The 18049-nt window shown below is 41.9% G+C and overlaps 2 protein-coding genes and 4 non-coding genes across 6 annotated transcripts; 5 read left to right on the forward strand and 1 right to left on the reverse strand.

The window, feature by feature from the left end:
- Nucleotides 1–464: 464 nt before the first annotated feature.
- On the reverse strand, nucleotides 465–4104 carry dcun1d1 (DCN1, defective in cullin neddylation 1, domain containing 1 (S. cerevisiae)). Its single transcript, XM_055867471.1, has 7 exons — nucleotides 3714–4104; nucleotides 2550–2763; nucleotides 2241–2409; nucleotides 1872–2002; nucleotides 1686–1768; nucleotides 1419–1515; nucleotides 465–1111 (listed from the first exon to the last, which is right to left on the reverse strand). The coding sequence occupies exons 1-7, from the start codon at nucleotides 3714–3716 to the stop codon at nucleotides 1035–1037; spliced, it is 774 nt and encodes a 257-aa protein (XP_055723446.1). The 5' UTR covers nucleotides 3717–4104; the 3' UTR covers nucleotides 465–1034.
- A 3150-nt stretch (nucleotides 4105–7254) lies between these two features.
- eif4a2 (eukaryotic translation initiation factor 4A, isoform 2) lies at nucleotides 7255–14839 on the forward strand. The gene is made up of 11 exons (XM_055867472.1): nucleotides 7255–7364; nucleotides 8264–8324; nucleotides 8669–8801; nucleotides 8992–9131; nucleotides 9532–9700; nucleotides 9836–9945; nucleotides 12788–12931; nucleotides 13278–13415; nucleotides 13547–13636; nucleotides 13920–13999; nucleotides 14101–14839. Exons 1-11 carry the CDS (start codon nucleotides 7315–7317, stop codon nucleotides 14243–14245), a joined length of 1260 nt encoding a protein of 419 aa, XP_055723447.1. The 5' UTR covers nucleotides 7255–7314; the 3' UTR covers nucleotides 14246–14839.
- On the forward strand, nucleotides 8058–8128 carry LOC129814635 (small nucleolar RNA SNORD2). Its single transcript, XR_008753345.1, has one exon. It is a non-coding gene; the product is annotated as a small nucleolar RNA SNORD2 (small nucleolar RNA).
- Nucleotides 8498–8568, forward strand: LOC129814634 (small nucleolar RNA SNORD2). The gene has a single exon (XR_008753344.1). It is a non-coding gene; the product is annotated as a small nucleolar RNA SNORD2 (small nucleolar RNA).
- LOC129814633 (small nucleolar RNA SNORD2) lies at nucleotides 9388–9458 on the forward strand. The gene has a single exon (XR_008753343.1). It is a non-coding gene; the product is annotated as a small nucleolar RNA SNORD2 (small nucleolar RNA).
- LOC129814632 (small nucleolar RNA SNORA81) lies at nucleotides 13017–13193 on the forward strand. The gene has a single exon (XR_008753342.1). It is a non-coding gene; the product is annotated as a small nucleolar RNA SNORA81 (small nucleolar RNA).
- Nucleotides 14840–18049: the final 3210 nt, after the last annotated feature.

Consider the following 18049-nt stretch of genomic DNA (forward strand, 5'->3'; position numbering starts at 1 on the left):
GTCTCCAGTGGGCACGCGATCACCAACACTTGAGTGGAAAAACAGCACCTAGTCCGACTAATCCCTGACCCTGTTGCGTCATGCTGATGGCAGAACCAGGATTTGGCGTAAAGAGCAGAGTCCATGGACGCATCCTACCTGGTGTCAACGGAATATAATCACTCATTTGTAGAACGCAAATTGACAGCAAGAAGCCCAAACAGATGTAATATTTGACTAAAACAATTTCAAACCTTTCTTACATTTCTTTGTATACAATCACATCTCGCTCTACGAGTGGGAATATTTTGGAACAGAAAAATAAATAACCCCGCCCCCCCCACAAATTGGAAGAATGGTACATCCTTCCAGCTTATGCCAGACAAGTTCATATGAAATGAATATGAAACTTTTGGGCATAAACTTTTGCATAGAAAAATGACAGACAAGTGTGCATCATCAACACACAAAGACCCTTGGACACATTAAAGAGATACCAAATTGAAACATTTTATTACCTTATACATGTGTATTGAAAAGCATTATGCTTAAAACCAAAAAAAATATTACAATCAATGTTTTTGTACTGGTCAGTCACACAAATGTCTCATAAAACAAAATTCATAGCAGGAATGCACACAAAGTATTAAAATTCTATTTCATATTTAAAGAATGACATTCCCTCACGGACCCTTGTATTTAGAATACGATACAATTGTATTTGTCTTTTCGGGGTGTTGGTTTGCTTCACGCGAACCTTGACCGCGTCAACTAAACACTGGGACAGGAACTGTAAGGTCCAGGATGGCGACTCCTCTCCAGGAGGCTAGAGTCGACACAAAAAAGCCCCATACTAAAGATAAAAGCCCAAACCACCACAAGACGACCGACGAGGAGACATGCCTTTTATATAGTCTTTGTGTAAAACATCTCAGTCCTGAGGGTTGGAAAAGGCAACATAGATCTCAGCTCAGTGCAGTCCCCTGTGCTCCGTTTCACCGCCTTGGTTGTGTTTTTTGTATAAACAAACGTATGGACGTTCCGACTTTGGGAACCTAGACTGCTGTGCTTTTGGTACCGATGTGCGGCCGCGCAAACTCCACAAAATCATCAATGAGGACTGGCCACGCTCCTTGGAGAGAAGAGACATAAATGACAGAAAAACAATGAAATGTCTCTATTAGACCCATGAGGTAGAACATTGACTAGGCAATATTCTCGCTAATGTTTCATGCTTAAAATGAAACTTGCTTTATCTTAAAAATGGAAGCACAAAAGATGCTGCGTTAAGAAAGAAAACATAACCTTTAATATCTAGTGGTTTTTGGAAGAGGCAACAAGTGGGCTGGCTCCATATTGTTCTATTCACAACTGATTCCATTGTCATGCACCTGACCTGAGGCAATGGATAGCTATAGTTTAGTAAAAAAAACACAAACCTTCCTCGTCATAATTGGACATGTCATCAGTTATCATTGTGCTGAAGTCTAACAAGAGGTTCCAGGTGTCCTTAGGGATTGATCGTTTATGGTGCTCCTGCAGGGGAAGTACAGGAAAACATCTAAATGAGCATCAAGAGAAACAACTAACCTCCATTTATCGTCCTACATGTTTATTGAAGCCTTCAACTGAAGCAAACCCAACATTCAATTTCCCCTCTGGGGACCAATAAAGTGTATTCAATTAAGTGAAAATAAATAACTTACCACTAAAAATGTATTCCACAGGTCCAGGAATTTGAATCTTCCAGCCAGTACTAAATTCCAATACGCAATTGCCATTTCTAAGTCTAGAAAATGCACAACAATGAGCACATGTCTGAGAGAAATCCAAGTCCAAGGAGCAGAGTAGACTATGAAAATAGATCAGGAAAGTCAAAATTGATTGCTTACCCAAACCTTTCTGGCCAGGATTCTTTGCAAAGTTAAATGTAAATTGGTAAAAGTCCTTAAATTTCCCTTGGTCCTTTAACTCTTGCTCCATTTTTGGTAGTTGGGCTTTTAGTTTCTCTATACTGTCACACCTGAGGAGAATAAAATAAGCTTTAGCACCAATTACAAGTTTAAGTGTTAGCCTACCTGTGGAGAAAGAGCTTAGCCTACATTCTGTTACACAACTAAATGGCTGATAGAGGAAATTGTCATCCATCATCACCATAGTTACATGATGAAACCAGGTAACACAAAAACATGTCACTTAGAGTCAGTCAAATTGGACACATTAATAAAGTGAAACCTATCTCTTGCAAAGCCAGTCCTCACCCTTGTTCTGCCATCCCGTCCATGAACTCCTGTCTGGAGAACTCGCACTGTGTTGCTGCCCGGAACTTCCAGGCAATGAGGAGCACACTAATACTGGCCGGGTCCAGGCCCAAGTCGTCACAGAACTGCTGGATGCCATCTATACCGATCTTGTTGTCATCTTGTGGGTCTAAGTAAAGGATAAAGGGGGTGGGTTCAATTAATACTTTCGTCACTGTGACCAACAGCAGTTTTTATTTTTACAGTCAGTAATACTGCTGTTGTTTTTACTGTCTTAAAACCTTGACAACCTTGAGTTATGACACTTACCTCTGTATCTGTTGTAGAGCTGTTCTAACTTTTTCTTGTCTAATGCTCCTTTTAGATTCGAATGGTAGAGGTCTGGATTTTGAAAAAAGTTGTCTGTGGCGACATCTAGTTTCCAGTCATTCTGTGACAGACAGGTCAATGCAGTCTTCTCATTCGATTGTGTGAAGATCATGAACTGTCGAACTTTATCCTTCTGTGAAGACTTCAGCTTGTTCTGTGTAAAGAGACATTTTCAGGACAAAGAATATGGAGTACGCAGGTTAAAAAGGCACAACCTGTAGCTTTCATTCTGACAATGTTTTGTCAAAACTAAAAACCATTCATTTTAACTCCTGTGCATTTTCCAAATGACACCCTGAAGTATAGCTCTACTCAGGCTCAGAATTGTGAGAACTTTCAAAACTGTATAGCCTTAGGTAGCAATGCCATTCCTGGCAGCAGTCTGCAAAACTAACAGTACATGCATCCATTGCACACTTCTTCTGATGGTATCTTGTCAATAAACACAACCTTGAATGCATGTTGTAATAGCTTGCTTATAGCCATGGGGGTCCTTTTGAAATGTTATTTAGTTGTGTTATGACTTTCCTCTAGGTATCTACTCAACATAACGTAAAACTGCTTAGTCGACTATGCATGCGAGGTTTGGGTGCAGAAAATTGTTACCATGACATACAGAGCACAACAATTAAGTTATTGTACCATTCACACATTCTAATCCAGTATGCACTACTTAGCCAAGGCGTTTATAGACAAAACAAACAGGCCTACTCAAAGCTATGATACGCGACGGCGCATACATGTTCATTTCAACGAAAAGCTAGCGGAGATTGGCCGGGTTCTTTAGCAAAGTTAGATTGCTAAATTGACTGTCTAGTATCTGTTGTTGGCTATAGCGGTCTGACAACCTAGCTATGCTGCATTATTGACACGCTAGCTAGCCTGGTTGTTCAATGACAATGAACCGAAATCCAGCCGAGTTGCTAAAAAACTAGCTAGCTAACAGTAACAGCTAGCTAACGTTAGCAGTGTTTATGATGAAAAACAAAGGTAACAGATAACCGTTTACGCAAGTTTGTTTAAATTTAGTGTTAATGTGATAAACTAAGGAGGGGATAACTACAAATAGACATTAAAACGAAATAAACAGAACATATTCCTCACCATGTTTGTAATTGCCCGACTCCCGTTTTCCCACCGCTGTGAAGCAGGCAAGAATAACTAGCTAAACTCTTCCGGGTCACGGATTTTTGCAATCTTTCAGAATAATGGTGTGTTCGTAAATTCACTTTGGAATGCCTGAGTGAGATCTGGGCGCTCATATATTCAGAGGTTTCGCTCTCGGAGCGTACACTGGACCCTCTGGCCGAGGAGTAGGGGTGATCCGAGCGTTCTGACCTCACAACCGCAGTCAAGCACCCAAGCTAAAGTTGGCTAGCTAGCTAGAAACTTACAGACACAAATGAGAGAACTCACTCTGACCATTTTACTCGATTTAGCATACTTAACGCGCATGTAACTGTGCTGCTGGCAACAGTTTAATGACGTTTTTTTCCCGCGACGTTTTGTTACACTGGTCATATTGAGCGTTCGTAACTCCATCAGTTTTTCTGCGCTCTGGCACACTCAGACGAGAGCGCTCTGAAATCGGAGTAGATACCCAGAGGAAATTTACGAACGCACCCTAAGAAATATATATATTTTTTAGAAAGAGTCCCGTCCTGTTAACTTTGTAAATTAATTATTATGGAAAATGGGGACCTTTGTCGATATATTTTACAATAGTTATCATACAAATCATGATTTTTTTTTTTTCTATAAAATGTTTTTTTTCTTCAAAACTATTAATTATCAACACATGTTTTGTGTGTGCAATCTTATAATTTATTGGACTGTACGCAATTTTCTGTACGTTGTGTCGCAGTGAAATGGTGGACCATTCTACTCGGGAGTGTTTCTACACTCCTAATCATTGTGCACAGTGGAAACCCGTCATTCAAATCAGCTTTTGCAGTAACGATTTTTTCGCGGCACAAATCATTCTTCATTGACAGCATGGCCAATGTTGAATGTTTATCATTTAAACTAGGAAAAGAGAACCTTAATCTTAGACCTGGGACAACACAGCCACTCCAGTGAATAGCAGGCTAATGTTTTGAGCTCCACATTTTTAGCAATGGGGGGGCTTGCCTGTTTTGCATGCTATTTTGGAATTAATACGTGTCACATATCAGTTTGCAATAATGTAAAAAATATATATATATATCACTGAGTTAATAAAGCCGCATACAAACATGGTCTCTTTTTTGTTTTATTGAGTAACGCAGCTCCAAAATGCAGGTGTTTCAGCCTAGCTCAGTGCTTTCTGTGGTGGTGGGGCAAGCCAGCAGAAAATATGAAGCGTTGCGCTGTGATTGGCTCAGTGTTTTGTCACTCATGGGAACACTATGTCACCGCCAAGTCTAAGGGTAGAGCTCGAAAATTCAAACACCTTGGGTGCTGCCATAGAGTTACATTAGAAGCCCTCAAGGCCAGGTACTACAGACAGATCTACCTATCAATTTAGCATTTTGTTGGTATTTTGGTCCATTAACATTCGTATTTTCAAAAGGTAAAATGAACAATTTCCAAAACTTTAGGAAAATTTATATGTCTTTATGTAACGGATGTGAAATGGCTAGCTAGTTAGCGGGTGCGCGCTAGTAGCATTTCAATCAGTTACGTCACTTTCTCTGAGACTTAAGTAGTGTTGCCCCTTGCTTTGCAAGGGCCGTGGCCTTTGTGGAGCGATGGGTAACGACCGTGCTTCGTGGGTGACTGTTGTCGATGTGTGCAGAGGGTCCCTGGTTCGCGCCCGGGGCGAGGGGACGGTTTAAAGTTATACTGTTACATTGGTGCCGTGACCCGGATCACTGGTTGCTGCGGAAAAAGGAGGAGGTTGAAAGGGGGGTGAGTGTAACGGATGTGAAATGGCTAGCTAGTTAGCGGGTGCGCGCTAGTAGCATTTCAATCAGTTACGTCACTTGCTCTGAGACTTAAGTAGTGTTGCCCCTTGCTTTGCAAGGGCCGTGGCTTTTGTGGAGCGATGGGTAACGCTGCTTCGTGGGTGACTGTTGTCGATGTGTGCAGAGGGTCCCTGGTTCGCGCCCGGGTCGGGGCGAGGGGACGGTTTAAAGTTATACTGTTACATTTAGTTTGTCATACTACCGTCATATACATTTTAATGACTTTTAACCACTTTAAAATGGAAATGCAGTACCTTCAGAAAGTATTTACACCCCATTGATCTTTTCCACATATTATTGTGTTACAGCCTGAATTTTAAAATGTATTAAATTTAGATTTTTTGTCACTGGCCTACACACAATACCCCATAATATCAAAGTGGAATTATATTTACAAATGAATAAAAAATGAAAAGCTGTAATGTTTTGAGTCAATAAGTATTCAAACCCCTTGTTATGGCAAGCCTAAATCAGTTCAGGAATAACAATTTGCTTAACAATTCACACTCTGTGTGCAATAATAGTGTTTATCATGATTTTTGAATGACTACCTCATTTCTGTACCCCACAGTACATTTCAAACACAGATTCAACCACAAAGACCAGGGAGTTTTTCCAATGCCTTGCAAAGAAGGGCACCTAGACTCCGTCTCATGCTACCACTAGAGTGAGAGCACCGCCAGCATTCAAAAGTGACCAACACATCAGCCAGGAAGCATAGGAACTAAGAAGTGGTCTGTGGTCACTACCTGCAGAATCACTCCTTTTTTGGGGGTGTCTTGCTAATTGCCTATAATTTCCACCTTTTGTTTATTCCATTTGCACAACAGCATGTGAAATTTATTGTCAATCAGTGTTGCTTCCTAAGTGGACAGTTTGATTTCACAGAAGTGTGATTGACTTGGAGTTACATTGTGTTGTTTAAGTGTTCCCTTTATTTTTTTGAGCAGTGTATATATTTTTAAATTTCTCAGGATTTTGCTAACATAGATAGAATGTTCCCCTAACTAATGGAAAAAATTGACACTCAAACAGGTGAACATTACAAAAACGTTCTATCTCCCTAGAATTGTGAGCTGGGTTTGCACCAGCAGGTTTTACACAAGTGAAATACTGTATTTAGCTATCAAAGGCAAGACTTTGTAGTTGGGGTTTTAGTTGTGAGATTGATAATGACATACATTTCTGGGAGGCAAGTCATTGAATTGAATGCTTTACTTTACACATGTATACAACATGTATGCATTTTTTTCATGGGCCTGGGCTGGGAAGGTTATAAATCTAGTTAGAAAATAATCCAAAACATTCCAAATGTATGAGTGGTAAAACAGGGCGTTACTATACATGTGAAATGAGGAACAGAGGAGACTGTGTGAGGTTAGAAATTATTTCATAAAGTTGATATGTTGTCTTCGCAAAGGTGCATGCACCATTTTGAGTAAATTTTCCATAGAATTTAGCATGCCATAAATTTTGACATGATGAGAACGCCGTAGTAATCCAAACACATGCAATTTATGCTGCAATATCCTTCCGCTATAAAATATAGTCTACATATTTGTTGTTTTCGCTTTGTAGAACGCTGCTTCAAAGTATTAACACATAAAACATAAATATTAGTGTATTAAAAATATTGTCTTTGTGTGGAGAATGACTTGTCTGTCCCGAAAAATGACCAGATTGACACTTTACATAGCAGTGAAAATAGTCCGGCCATATAAAACCGCTTGTCCTCCTCGCTGTAGATCTCTTCCAGTCGCATGTTGAAGTTTGAACTGATCATGTCTAGCGATTCTCCTGATTACAACAGGTAAAGCCTTTGTTTCCTGGCGTCACATTAAAATGACATGCATTTTCCATTCATCTTGTAGCAATTCGTTGGAAACTAGCTAGCTAGGTGGTTTACAACGCCGGACACCATTGGCATTAGCTTGTTAGCTAAATGTTAGTTAACGTTAGCTAGCCACGTTAGTGCTCTGTCAAGATGGTAGTTCACGTCCGCCTCATGTTTAGCTGATGCAAAGAATATGCAGAAAAATATAGAATGTTATCTAGACACAATTTTGACATGCCTACAGTCAGTAAATGTGATGTTTACCACTAAAACCAGCTAGATAACGTCAGATGGTGTCATCCACGGCCTAGTTCCAGCCTAGGTTGACCTAAGTTTCAGCCAGACTGGAGTAACCAATGTATGGCTTTGATTCCAGCTAGTTTGCCTAAATGATCTAGGTAGTTGGCTGACGTTAGCTAGTCAGCTTGCAAACATTGCCACGCACTGAGTTGGCCGCAGGAATAGACGGGGGGACTGTTTGTTAAGCCTACGAAATTTAATAAGATCATCAGCCCCAACGAATATTAGTTAGCTAACGTTACATAACTTTTGCCCCATCGGGATGTTGACACGTGCGAGACAAACCAACCAAGTCGGTGACGTTGTGACACCACAGGTTTTACTCAATAAGCAACACTAGCTAAATGTAATTTAGGTTTTTATGACTTGGTGTGGGATGATGGCATACCATCTTTCGAAACTGACCCTGGAATTTCAACTTTGTATTTTACCCGTCACACTTTCATGTTAAACTTGGCTGATGTGGATTTTCCTGTAATTTATTCACCAACCCTCTCACAATAACCATATTCAGGTTAATCTGATTGTTTTGGTTGCTCTGTTTGTCTTACTCTGCCCCTTATTTTCCCCAATAGCTCAAGAGATCGTGAGCATGACGCAGGGCCAGAGGGGATGGAGCCTGATGGTGTCATCGAGGTACGTTTTCAACTCGCTCCTTGCTAAATCCAAATGAGTTTGGTTAAAATAAATGCTGGATCTCAGATTATTGGTGTAATCTGTCCATGATTGCATTGGTCTGAAAGTTGACCTGACTCCTTGCACACCACTTGTTATAAAGGGGATTTCAGTTCCCTTCTGTAACAAGGGTTGAGTGAAATGATGGCATTTCATCTTTCGGGACAGACCTGATAATGGTGACTACTTTTTATACTGATCACTCAACCTCAAGCATAGGCCTGCAGTTGACTCACTGTAATCAACTACTTTTGTTGTCTTTATAATTTGTACACTGTAAACTAAATACTAATGTCATTGTGCAGAGCAACTGGAATGAGATTACAGACAACTTTGATGACATGGCCCTGAAGGAGACACTCCTTAGGGGTATTTATGCGTATGGTTTTGAGAAGCCATCGGCCATTCAACAGAGGGCAATCATTCCTTGTATCAAAGGTATGTAAATCAAGGGTTTGTTTATACCAATGAATGAAAGTTATATCACCTCTTATTTGTTGAAATGAAGGCATACCATCTTCCGGGACTGCAGTGGGAAACTACTTTTTAGTCATACTGATCACTCAAGTGAATGAGGGCTTAATTTGCATTCTGATCATGAAACCCCTTTGCTCTCACCCCCACCCAGGCTACGATGTCATTGCCCAAGCCCAGTCAGGCACTGGCAAGACTGCCACGTTTGCCATCTCTATTTTGCAGCAGCTGGACATGGAGCAGAAAGAGACCCAGGCTTTGGTACTAGCCCCCACCAGGGAGCTGGCACAGCAGGTATGCTGTACCTGAGGTCAGGATAAACTTAAGTGTGTATCAGACCAAGGCGGCATATTAAGTCTCAAACAAAGGTATTTATATTTTCCCCACTTCCTTCCTTCATGCAAAATCAACAAATTGGACTAAAGGAGGTGACGGATCTCTTAGGATCGGTGTAGTCTCTGTCCATGGCTGCATTGCTCTGAAAGTTGACCTGACTCCTTGCACACCACTTGTCATGGGGGGGTTTCAGTTCCCTTCTGTAACGAGGGTTGAGTGAAATGATGGCATTTCATCTTTCGGGACAGACCTGATAATGGTGACACATTTTTATACTGATCACTCAAGAAACCCTCAAGTCAATATAATGCATTGACGCCAAGAGTAAATCACCATTAAACATTTTGACTCGTTTCAGATCCAGAAGGTGATTCTGGCTCTGGGAGACTACATGGGGGCGGCCTGCCACGCCTGCATTGGGGGCACCAACGTCCGCAACGAGATGCAGAAGCTGACGGCCGAGGCCCCCCACATAGTGGTTGGGACTCCAGGCCGGGTGTTTGACATGCTTAACAGGAGATACCTGTGTAAGTACTCATCAGTGTAAGTATCTGCCATCTGACCACCTCATTTCTCTCGTCCATTGATATTCTTTAGAGGCCTTCCTAGCTTGTTGATCACAATACATGTGCTAAATTGCAGTCTTGTCTACTATATTATAGCTCCAAAATGCATCAAGATGTTTGTCCTGGACGAAGCTGATGAGATGCTGAGTCGCGGTTTTAAGGATCAGATCTATGAGATCTTTCAGAAACTGAGCACAAACATTCAAGTAGGTCTCTTCATATACACACACGGAACACATATATATTTATATACATACACACACATGTAAAGTGTTGGTTTCATGAGCTGAAATGAAATATCCCAGAAAATGACCATACTAAAAGCTTATGTCTCAAATTTGGTGCACAAATTTGTTTACGTCCCTGTTAGTGAGCATTTCTCCTTTGCCAAGATCATCCATCCATCTGACAGGTGCGGCATATCAAGAAGCTGATTAACAGGGATGCGAACTAGTCAACTTTCAGCGAAATGTACCGTCTTGAATCCAAAATAGGTAACCTACGTGATCTGTGTAGATCAGATGAAAAAAGGCTCAGCCAATTGTTCACGTAACCGAATCCAACACGTGACTGAAGAGACGACCAACTTGCTATGTTACAGCATCAGCGTGCGCTCTGGAAAGACGGCGGCGAGTGGAAAGGCAGTTTGCCAGTTAGAGCAGCGCGTCCCCTGAATGATAACGTAGAGGTAGGTGAGAAGCCTGACCACGGGGGTGGGAAGGTGGTGAAGTTTACTGCATGAGCTGTAACCGGAAAACACTGGCATTTGGAAAGTTTGAGGTGAGGGAACAAGTGTGGAACAAGAATTGTTAGCTTTGTTACGTAGCTTGCTAGCTGGATTGAATTCTCCATTAGTTAGCCAGAGAAATGTTGACCAACTTAGCTGATCAAATAATTGACTTTATGATGTGAAAATTAGCTGGCTAAAGTTAGACCGTTAGCTAATGTAAGTCATCTAACCAATTCGCTATAGTATTAAGTGGTATATGACTCCTTGCCGTTCCTCAAGTTGTTAGTTGCTTACTGGGCCCTGGAAATCTGTGTGAAATGTTAGTTTATCTATGAACTAATGTTTCCTTTTACGGTATGTGGTTAATTTTCAGAATGAAGAATTAGGTCAGAAATGAGGCGTTGGTTGCTAAACAAGTGTATTCAGGAATCAAGTGTAGCTGGAGCTGGGCCTGGCTTAAGCTGGATGCCACTAAAGGTGAAAGGAACACCACACACTTTCCCTTTTGTTCACTTTTTCAATACAGTGGATAAAAAGGGGTATGACAACAAAGGGTCTCATGCTCTGCTGGCACATTGTAGAACCGATTTCCACAGGCAAAGTGTACAATGTAATAATGTGCAGTGTAGCCCAAAGAGCTTGCTTTTGTTGTTTAACTTGACAGTAACACGTGTGAGTAAGGGGGATTATTACATTTTTATTCAGTGAACGTTATTTTTGCATACATGTAGCCTTGTGCACTTGATTGACATTTCCTGTAGTTGGCACTATAATAGAGCAAAAATAGAATGCCTGTTTCTGACTGTCTCGGATGATACCGCAGGCCACTGGCACGCTGGAGAAGTGTGCTCTTCACAGATGAGTGTTTCAACAGTACAGAGCACACTATGCTGTCGTGTGGGCAAGTTGTTTGCTGAAGTTAACATTGTGACGCGTGGCCCATGGGTTATGGTATGGGCAGGAATAAGCTGTGAGTACATTAGCATTTTATCAATGGAAATTTGAAAGCAGAGACAGTGACGTGATCCTGAGGCCCATTGTCGTGCCATTTAATCCGCTGCCATAACCTCATGTGTCAGCACGATAATGCACGGCCCCATGCCGGAAGGATCTGTACACAATTCCTGGAAGCTGAACATTTCCCAGTTCCATGGTCTGCATACTCACCAGACATGTCACCCATCAATAATATTATTGATGCTCTGGATCGATGTTATTCAGCAACTTCCCACAGCCATTTAAGAAAAGTGGTAAATATTCCACAGGCAACAGTCAACAGCCTGATCAACTCTATGCGAAGATGTGTTGCGCTGTATGAGGCAAATGGCAGTAATCTATGAATTTTGCAACTGGGCAGGGGCGGAGCCATAGGCCCACCTGCTTATTAGCCTTGCCCAGCCTCTTGGAAGCCAGGCCCAGTCAATCAGAATTGGTTTTTCCCCACAAGGGTGTTTAGTACAGACAGATACTCCTCAGTTTCATCAGCTGTCCGGGTGGCTGGTCTCAGACGATCCCACAGGTGACTAAGCTGGATGTGGAGTACCTGGGCAGGCGCGGTTACACGTGGCCTGCGGTTGTGAGGCCGTTTGGCTGTACTGCCAAATTCTCAAACTGTTCGAGGTGCCTTAATGTTAATTTATCTACCATAATCTCAGACAACAGCTCTGGTGAACATTCCTGCAGTTTGCATGCCAATTGCACACTCCCTCAACTTGAGACATCTGTGGCATTGTCAACTGCACATTTTATTGTACCCAGCACAGGGTGCATCTGTGTAATGAGCATGCTGTTTAATCAGCTTCTTGAAATGCTACACGTGGATGGGTTATCTTGGCAAAGAAGTGCTCACTAAAAGGGATGTAAACAAATATATACACAATTTTTGGTTTGGCTTATTTCTGGTGTCTTACTCAGCTCATGAAACATGGGACCAACACTTTACATGTTGCATTTAAAAAATATTTTTGTATAGTAACTCAGTAAAATGTTGTGCAAGTATACACAACTATTTTGCGTTCTTTGCTGAAGAGCATAGGAGCTGAACCTGTGACCTTATATTCACAAGGCAATCATATGAGGTTGTTTTCCCCTAGTCACCCCACTTCCACATAAAGAAACTGGTTAGCTTGGTTTCTGCAATAATGCGTGGAAGGACAGCACTTTGCGCTGTACTGGAAATGCGTCGTGGTCTAGCCTCGTTCTTAATATTCGTTAACGTCCGTCTCGAGGCCCAGTGCAACAATGAATCAGCAACTTCGGATGACGCGTGCATTTCTCCAGTTCACAGGGCAAGAAGTGTTTCTCCGCTATCTCCACAGGTGGTCCTCCTCTCTGCTACCATGCCTGCGGATGTCCTGGAGGTGACCAAGAAGTTCATGCGAGAGCCAATTCGCATCCTGGTGAAGAAGGAGGAGCTTACCCTAGAGGGTATCAAGCAGTTCTACATCAATGTAGAGCGCGAGGTGGGTTGTGTTCACCAACGCCATGGCTCCACATTTATTCAGTTGTAAATATTGAGTTCCTGTAGTCCAACCAAGTGTATATAGAATTTCCCTTTTAAAGCACCCTGCTAAAATTGTGGGGGTGAAGCCTCTGGGCTTGACCCTTGCGGGCATGTGAGCGTGAGTACACCAAGGAAGAAAAGTGAAGGCAGTGTCGTAAATGAGACTCGGGTGGACAGCTTACTGTCCGGTGTCTTATGTCTAAAGTTTCTGTGCTACAATCTAATGTTCCATTTAGAAATAATTTGTCATAAGGCTAGCCAGGCCTGCTCAGTAAAATGAGTTGTACCCTTCCTGTTTCTTCCAGGAGTGGAAGTTGGACACGCTGTGTGACCTGTACGAGACTCTGACAATCACTCAGGCAGTCATCTTCCTCAACACCAGGAGGAAGGTTGACTGGCTGACAGAAAAGATGCACGCAAGGGACTTCACAGTCTCTGCTCTTGTAAGACCACTAGAAGCATTGCTACGAGAGTTATAATGGAGCTCAAATGCTGTCGTATTGGGCAGTTGTATTATAAAGTTCAGGTTGAATGAATGTGTTTTAAACGCTTTTTTTTTTTTTTTTTTTTTTAGCATGGAGACATGGATCAGAAGGAGAGGGATGTGATCATGAGGGAGTTCAGGTCTGGCTCCAGCAGAGTGCTCATCACTACTGACTTACTGGTGAGGCTAGAATATCACTGATCTGTCATTAGTGATGATTTAACATGGGTACATGTTGCGTTATCCCAAAAATGCAACCCCAAAGGTTTTTCTCTGCGATGGCCCTTTTATGGCTTAGCACTAACACCTTTTGGGAGATGAAAGGTCTGTTCTCCACCACGGGTTTCTCTCGCTTTAGGAATCTGTTACTTAATGTCAGACTACATTTAAAATCAAATGTGCTTTTGATTTTCATGTCGGTGCCTCAACTTTGCTTCCTTTTAACTAGTGTTTGTTATTCCAGGCTCGAGGAATTGATGTGCAGCAGGTTTCCCTTGTCATTAACTATGACCTTCCTACAAACCGAGAGAATTATATTCACCGGTATGTAGTCTGAAATAGATGACTTGTGGTATGACTGAGTCTTTAATGTAATTGCAAAGTTTGCTCCTGGACCTGACATTTGTTCCCCCTGATTTCTACAGAATTGGTCGCGGTGGCCGTTTTGGCCGAAAAGGCGTGGCTATTAACTTTGTGACGGAAGAGGACAAGCGTATCCTTCGGGATATCGAGACGTTTTACAATACGACAGTTGATGAGATGCCTTTGAACGTGGCTGACCTGATTTGAACCAGTGGTTTGAGAATTTAATTTTTAGCGCGGTGCTAGCGGTCATACACTTGCATTGTGCTTACATTATTGTTCGAGGTAAACTTCTCTCAATGCTATGCCTGACTCAGACTTTGGATATTTGTAGAATAAGGCGACGTCGATGGTCTCTCGTGGACAGTTGTAGATTCTAACCTTAGAGTTTGTTGGTCAGAGCTACAAAAGCCTTGGCGGCAGGTAACATTATGGTTCTCATCAGTTTATTTCAGTGTTCAACTAAGGTTTGTGTAGTAGATGTGCTTCACCGTTTAGTGATCTACTTGTGGACAAAACGGTATAAGTGCTGTATTAAGTCTGCCAATTATGTTACGCTATCATATGTTCTGTGTAATTGCAATTCTGTACTTTGTTATAGATTTGACCCTCGATTTTATGCAATGTGTTAATTTAAGTGTATTCTATTTTATCACTTTGTCCAAGTCCTTGGTTTTCCCATATTTTGCTCACATGCAGTATACCTCTTAGTTTTCCAGAACTCAACGTTTTGAGTGTAGCTATTTTCCCTGAAACTATGAATGTATTAATAAAATGTACTTGCTGTACTAAATTGTACAATGCGTTGTAATTTATTAATGTTTAAATAGTTGGTGAATTACCTACTTCTCAAACCTCTCCCTGGGGACCTCGGGCATTTATCTATACCAGAGCTAGCTCACCGGAGTTTTAGCTTGTCAACTGATATCCACCCTTTAGATATAAACAGGTGTGCTATTTCAGGGCTACAATCAGGGAGGAAGGCTTGAGTGTTGTCAGTTTCCCCTAGCAAACAGCTGATTTGAAAGTGGAGCAGACTGCTTTTGGCAAATTTCCTGTTCCAATAAAGCCCGGAAGGATGAGATTCGGTTGACCGTTTTGTGTGGAGTAGAGCACCTTGTGCATTTCAGGTAAAAAGAAACCTCAATGTTCATATCCTTGGCAACGCAGATGCTCATTGACGCCCGCAAGCAGTGTGGGTGCAATAATTGAATAACATTTCTACATTTATTTTGCAGCGTACGCGACGCGAGTGGTGTAGACAGGGTATTATAGGAACGTACTCACCGGCCAAGCACACACTGTCGTGGATGCAAGGTCCGATCACTTCTGACACCAATGTAATGAAACAAGCAGGGAGCAGGTCTCGAACCATCGACCTTCTAGCCCGAAGTCCAGTGCGCTATCGACTGCCCCAAAAGCATGCTCGTGCGGCAGTCGATATCCGTGCTTATAAACCCAGGGTCGTTACAATATTCAAATCAAATGTATTTATATAGCCCTTCGTACATTAGCTGATATCTCAAAGTACTGTACAGAAACCCAGCCTAAAACCCCAAACGGCAAGCAATGCAGGTGTAGAAGAACGGTGGCTATGAAAAATTCCCTAGAAAGGCCAAAACCTAGGAAGAAACCTAGAGAGGAACCAGGCTATGAGGGGTGGCCAGTCCTCTTCTGGCTGTGCCGGGTGGAGATTATAACAGAACATGGCCAAGATGTTTAAATGTTCATAAATTACCAGCATGGTCAAATAATAATCACAGTAGTTAACGAGGGTGCAGCAAGTCAGCACCTCAGGAGTAAATGTCAGTTGGCTTTTTTAGCACGTCCGGTGAACAGGTCAGGGTTCCATAGCCGCAGGCAGAACAGTTGAAACTGGAGCAGCAGCAAGGCCAGGTGGACTGGGGACAGCAAGGAGTCATCATGCCAGGTAGTCCTGACAAATGGTCCTAGGGCTCAGGTCCTCCGAAAGAGAGGAGAGAATTAGAGAGCATACTTAAATTCACACAGGACACTGGACAAGACAGGAGAAGTCCTCCAGATATAAAACTGACCCTAGCCCCCCGACACATTAACTACTGCAGCATAAAGCATGCTTTATATAGCATTTTAACATAAAACACAATATACATATTTGTCCAGCCGTTGATGCTTGCAGATGTGCATAATATACCGCGACCCTAAACCAAAAAGTACAGTATTCACTCCAAATAATAACAGAAACGGTACACGCGAAGCGGCGCAATTGAAGTTGAATTCACCAATGCGAGTGCATCAGGCTGTAATTTCACAAAGTAAATGACTAAACTTTTGACTAATTTAGACTCGCGTGTGTCTTCTAATTTGACCGCGGGCCTTGTTTGACACGTGCGCTAGCCTATTACATACGTTAGGACTGACTTGTGACCATTGCCCTTGCTAGTTTGATTGTACTCCACTAGCAGTTAATAAATGTCAATAATTGTATTGACATTTCCAACCTTAGTTAAAATGTTTTTCATGTTCACGTCAGATCAGCATCTTCTGCTGTGCCATACAGGACTGAGGCCTTTCTCCGTAGCTCAATATTGCCACCCAGTGGATCAAAGCCAGCATATATTGTGGAGAACCTTTTGTGTGTCCTATTACACCAATCAAGGACAACCACTTGAGTATTAGGATATTGTTGCAGAAGGCTGCTAGTGGAGTTGCCAGCTAATGATTTCCAAAATTGTCTCTTGGTGAACAAATGGTTTCTCTTATTTGACTAAGTGACTAGTAGTCAATGGATAACTATTGAGTACTTGCAGACTTACAGGTGCCATACTTTAGTAGCATTACATATGGGAGCATAGACACATCTGTATGTCACAACACAGAAATGGCCTACATGGACTGTTTACTCAGAGATTATGGATATACTCGGACTGGTCTCAAATCTGGGACATACTCGAATTCAGGACACTCAAGTTAGAATGATATGGTACGTTAGATATGGTTATATAAGACAGAAGGTTCATTAAGGCAAAAACAAAAAGAGGGTGGTTGATCGGGCGTATAACGTGAACATCTAGCAATCCAAAAGTTGCATGTACAAATGTTGTCACTGACAATTTGAGCTATTTAGCAACTTTGAAACTACTTGGCATGTTAGCTAACCCTCACCCTAATCATTTTTTTAACCTAAATCCTAACCTTAACCCCTAGCCTAGCTGACGTTAGCCACAACAAATTGGCATTCGTAGCATACACCTCTTGCAAATTAGTAACATATTGTACGAATTGCAATTCGTAACATATCACACGAAATAGATGATGGACATCGACAAACTAACACATATCATACAAATCAATTATCCATATCTCTGCGTATGTGTATAGGTCTGAGGCAGGCAGGCAGGTTAGTTATAATTATAGTCTGCCTCAGGGGCACTGAGCAGCTCAGTGAATGCGTAATTGGCTATGATATGTGCATTTAATTTTAGCCCATCAACTCTTTTCTTTGACTCCCACGTTCACAGAAGTCAATGCAATTATACTGTCAGGGTCGCTTCGGGAGGGAGGAGAAAAATCTATTAACTCATATTGGATATTCAGATGACTTCAGAGTGTCTGATCCTGCTTGGCCCGGTTTTCCTGCAGTGAAGCCAGTCTTCCAATGGACTGGAGGACTGGAAAGAAACATGGAAATACAAGTTGATTATTGTAAAGCTACAATCTTAAAGCGATAACCAACTAAAAGGATTATGTTTGGGTAGTTTATGTTTGGGATGTTACAATAGCAACCCAAGGGCAAAATGAAAGTTAAAGCTAAATATGCAGTATAGTGGCTATGAATCGTTGGAGGTAGGTTATTGGACCCTGTTTTGGGCTCCTCTTTTAACCATTTGAGTGAATTATTCTCTGTGGCGTTGCCTTGGAAACAGGCCCGCTGTTTGGAGAGTGGCTAATCTCAAAGATATCCCTACGCACCTCTTTCAGCACGAGTCGTGGGCCATCAGGCATAGAAAACACACAAATTAGGAAAAAGGC

This window comes from Salvelinus fontinalis, chromosome 17, assembly GCF_029448725.1.
Source record: "Salvelinus fontinalis isolate EN_2023a chromosome 17, ASM2944872v1, whole genome shotgun sequence".
In the NCBI taxonomy this organism is placed as follows: Eukaryota; Metazoa; Chordata; class Actinopteri; order Salmoniformes; family Salmonidae; genus Salvelinus; species Salvelinus fontinalis.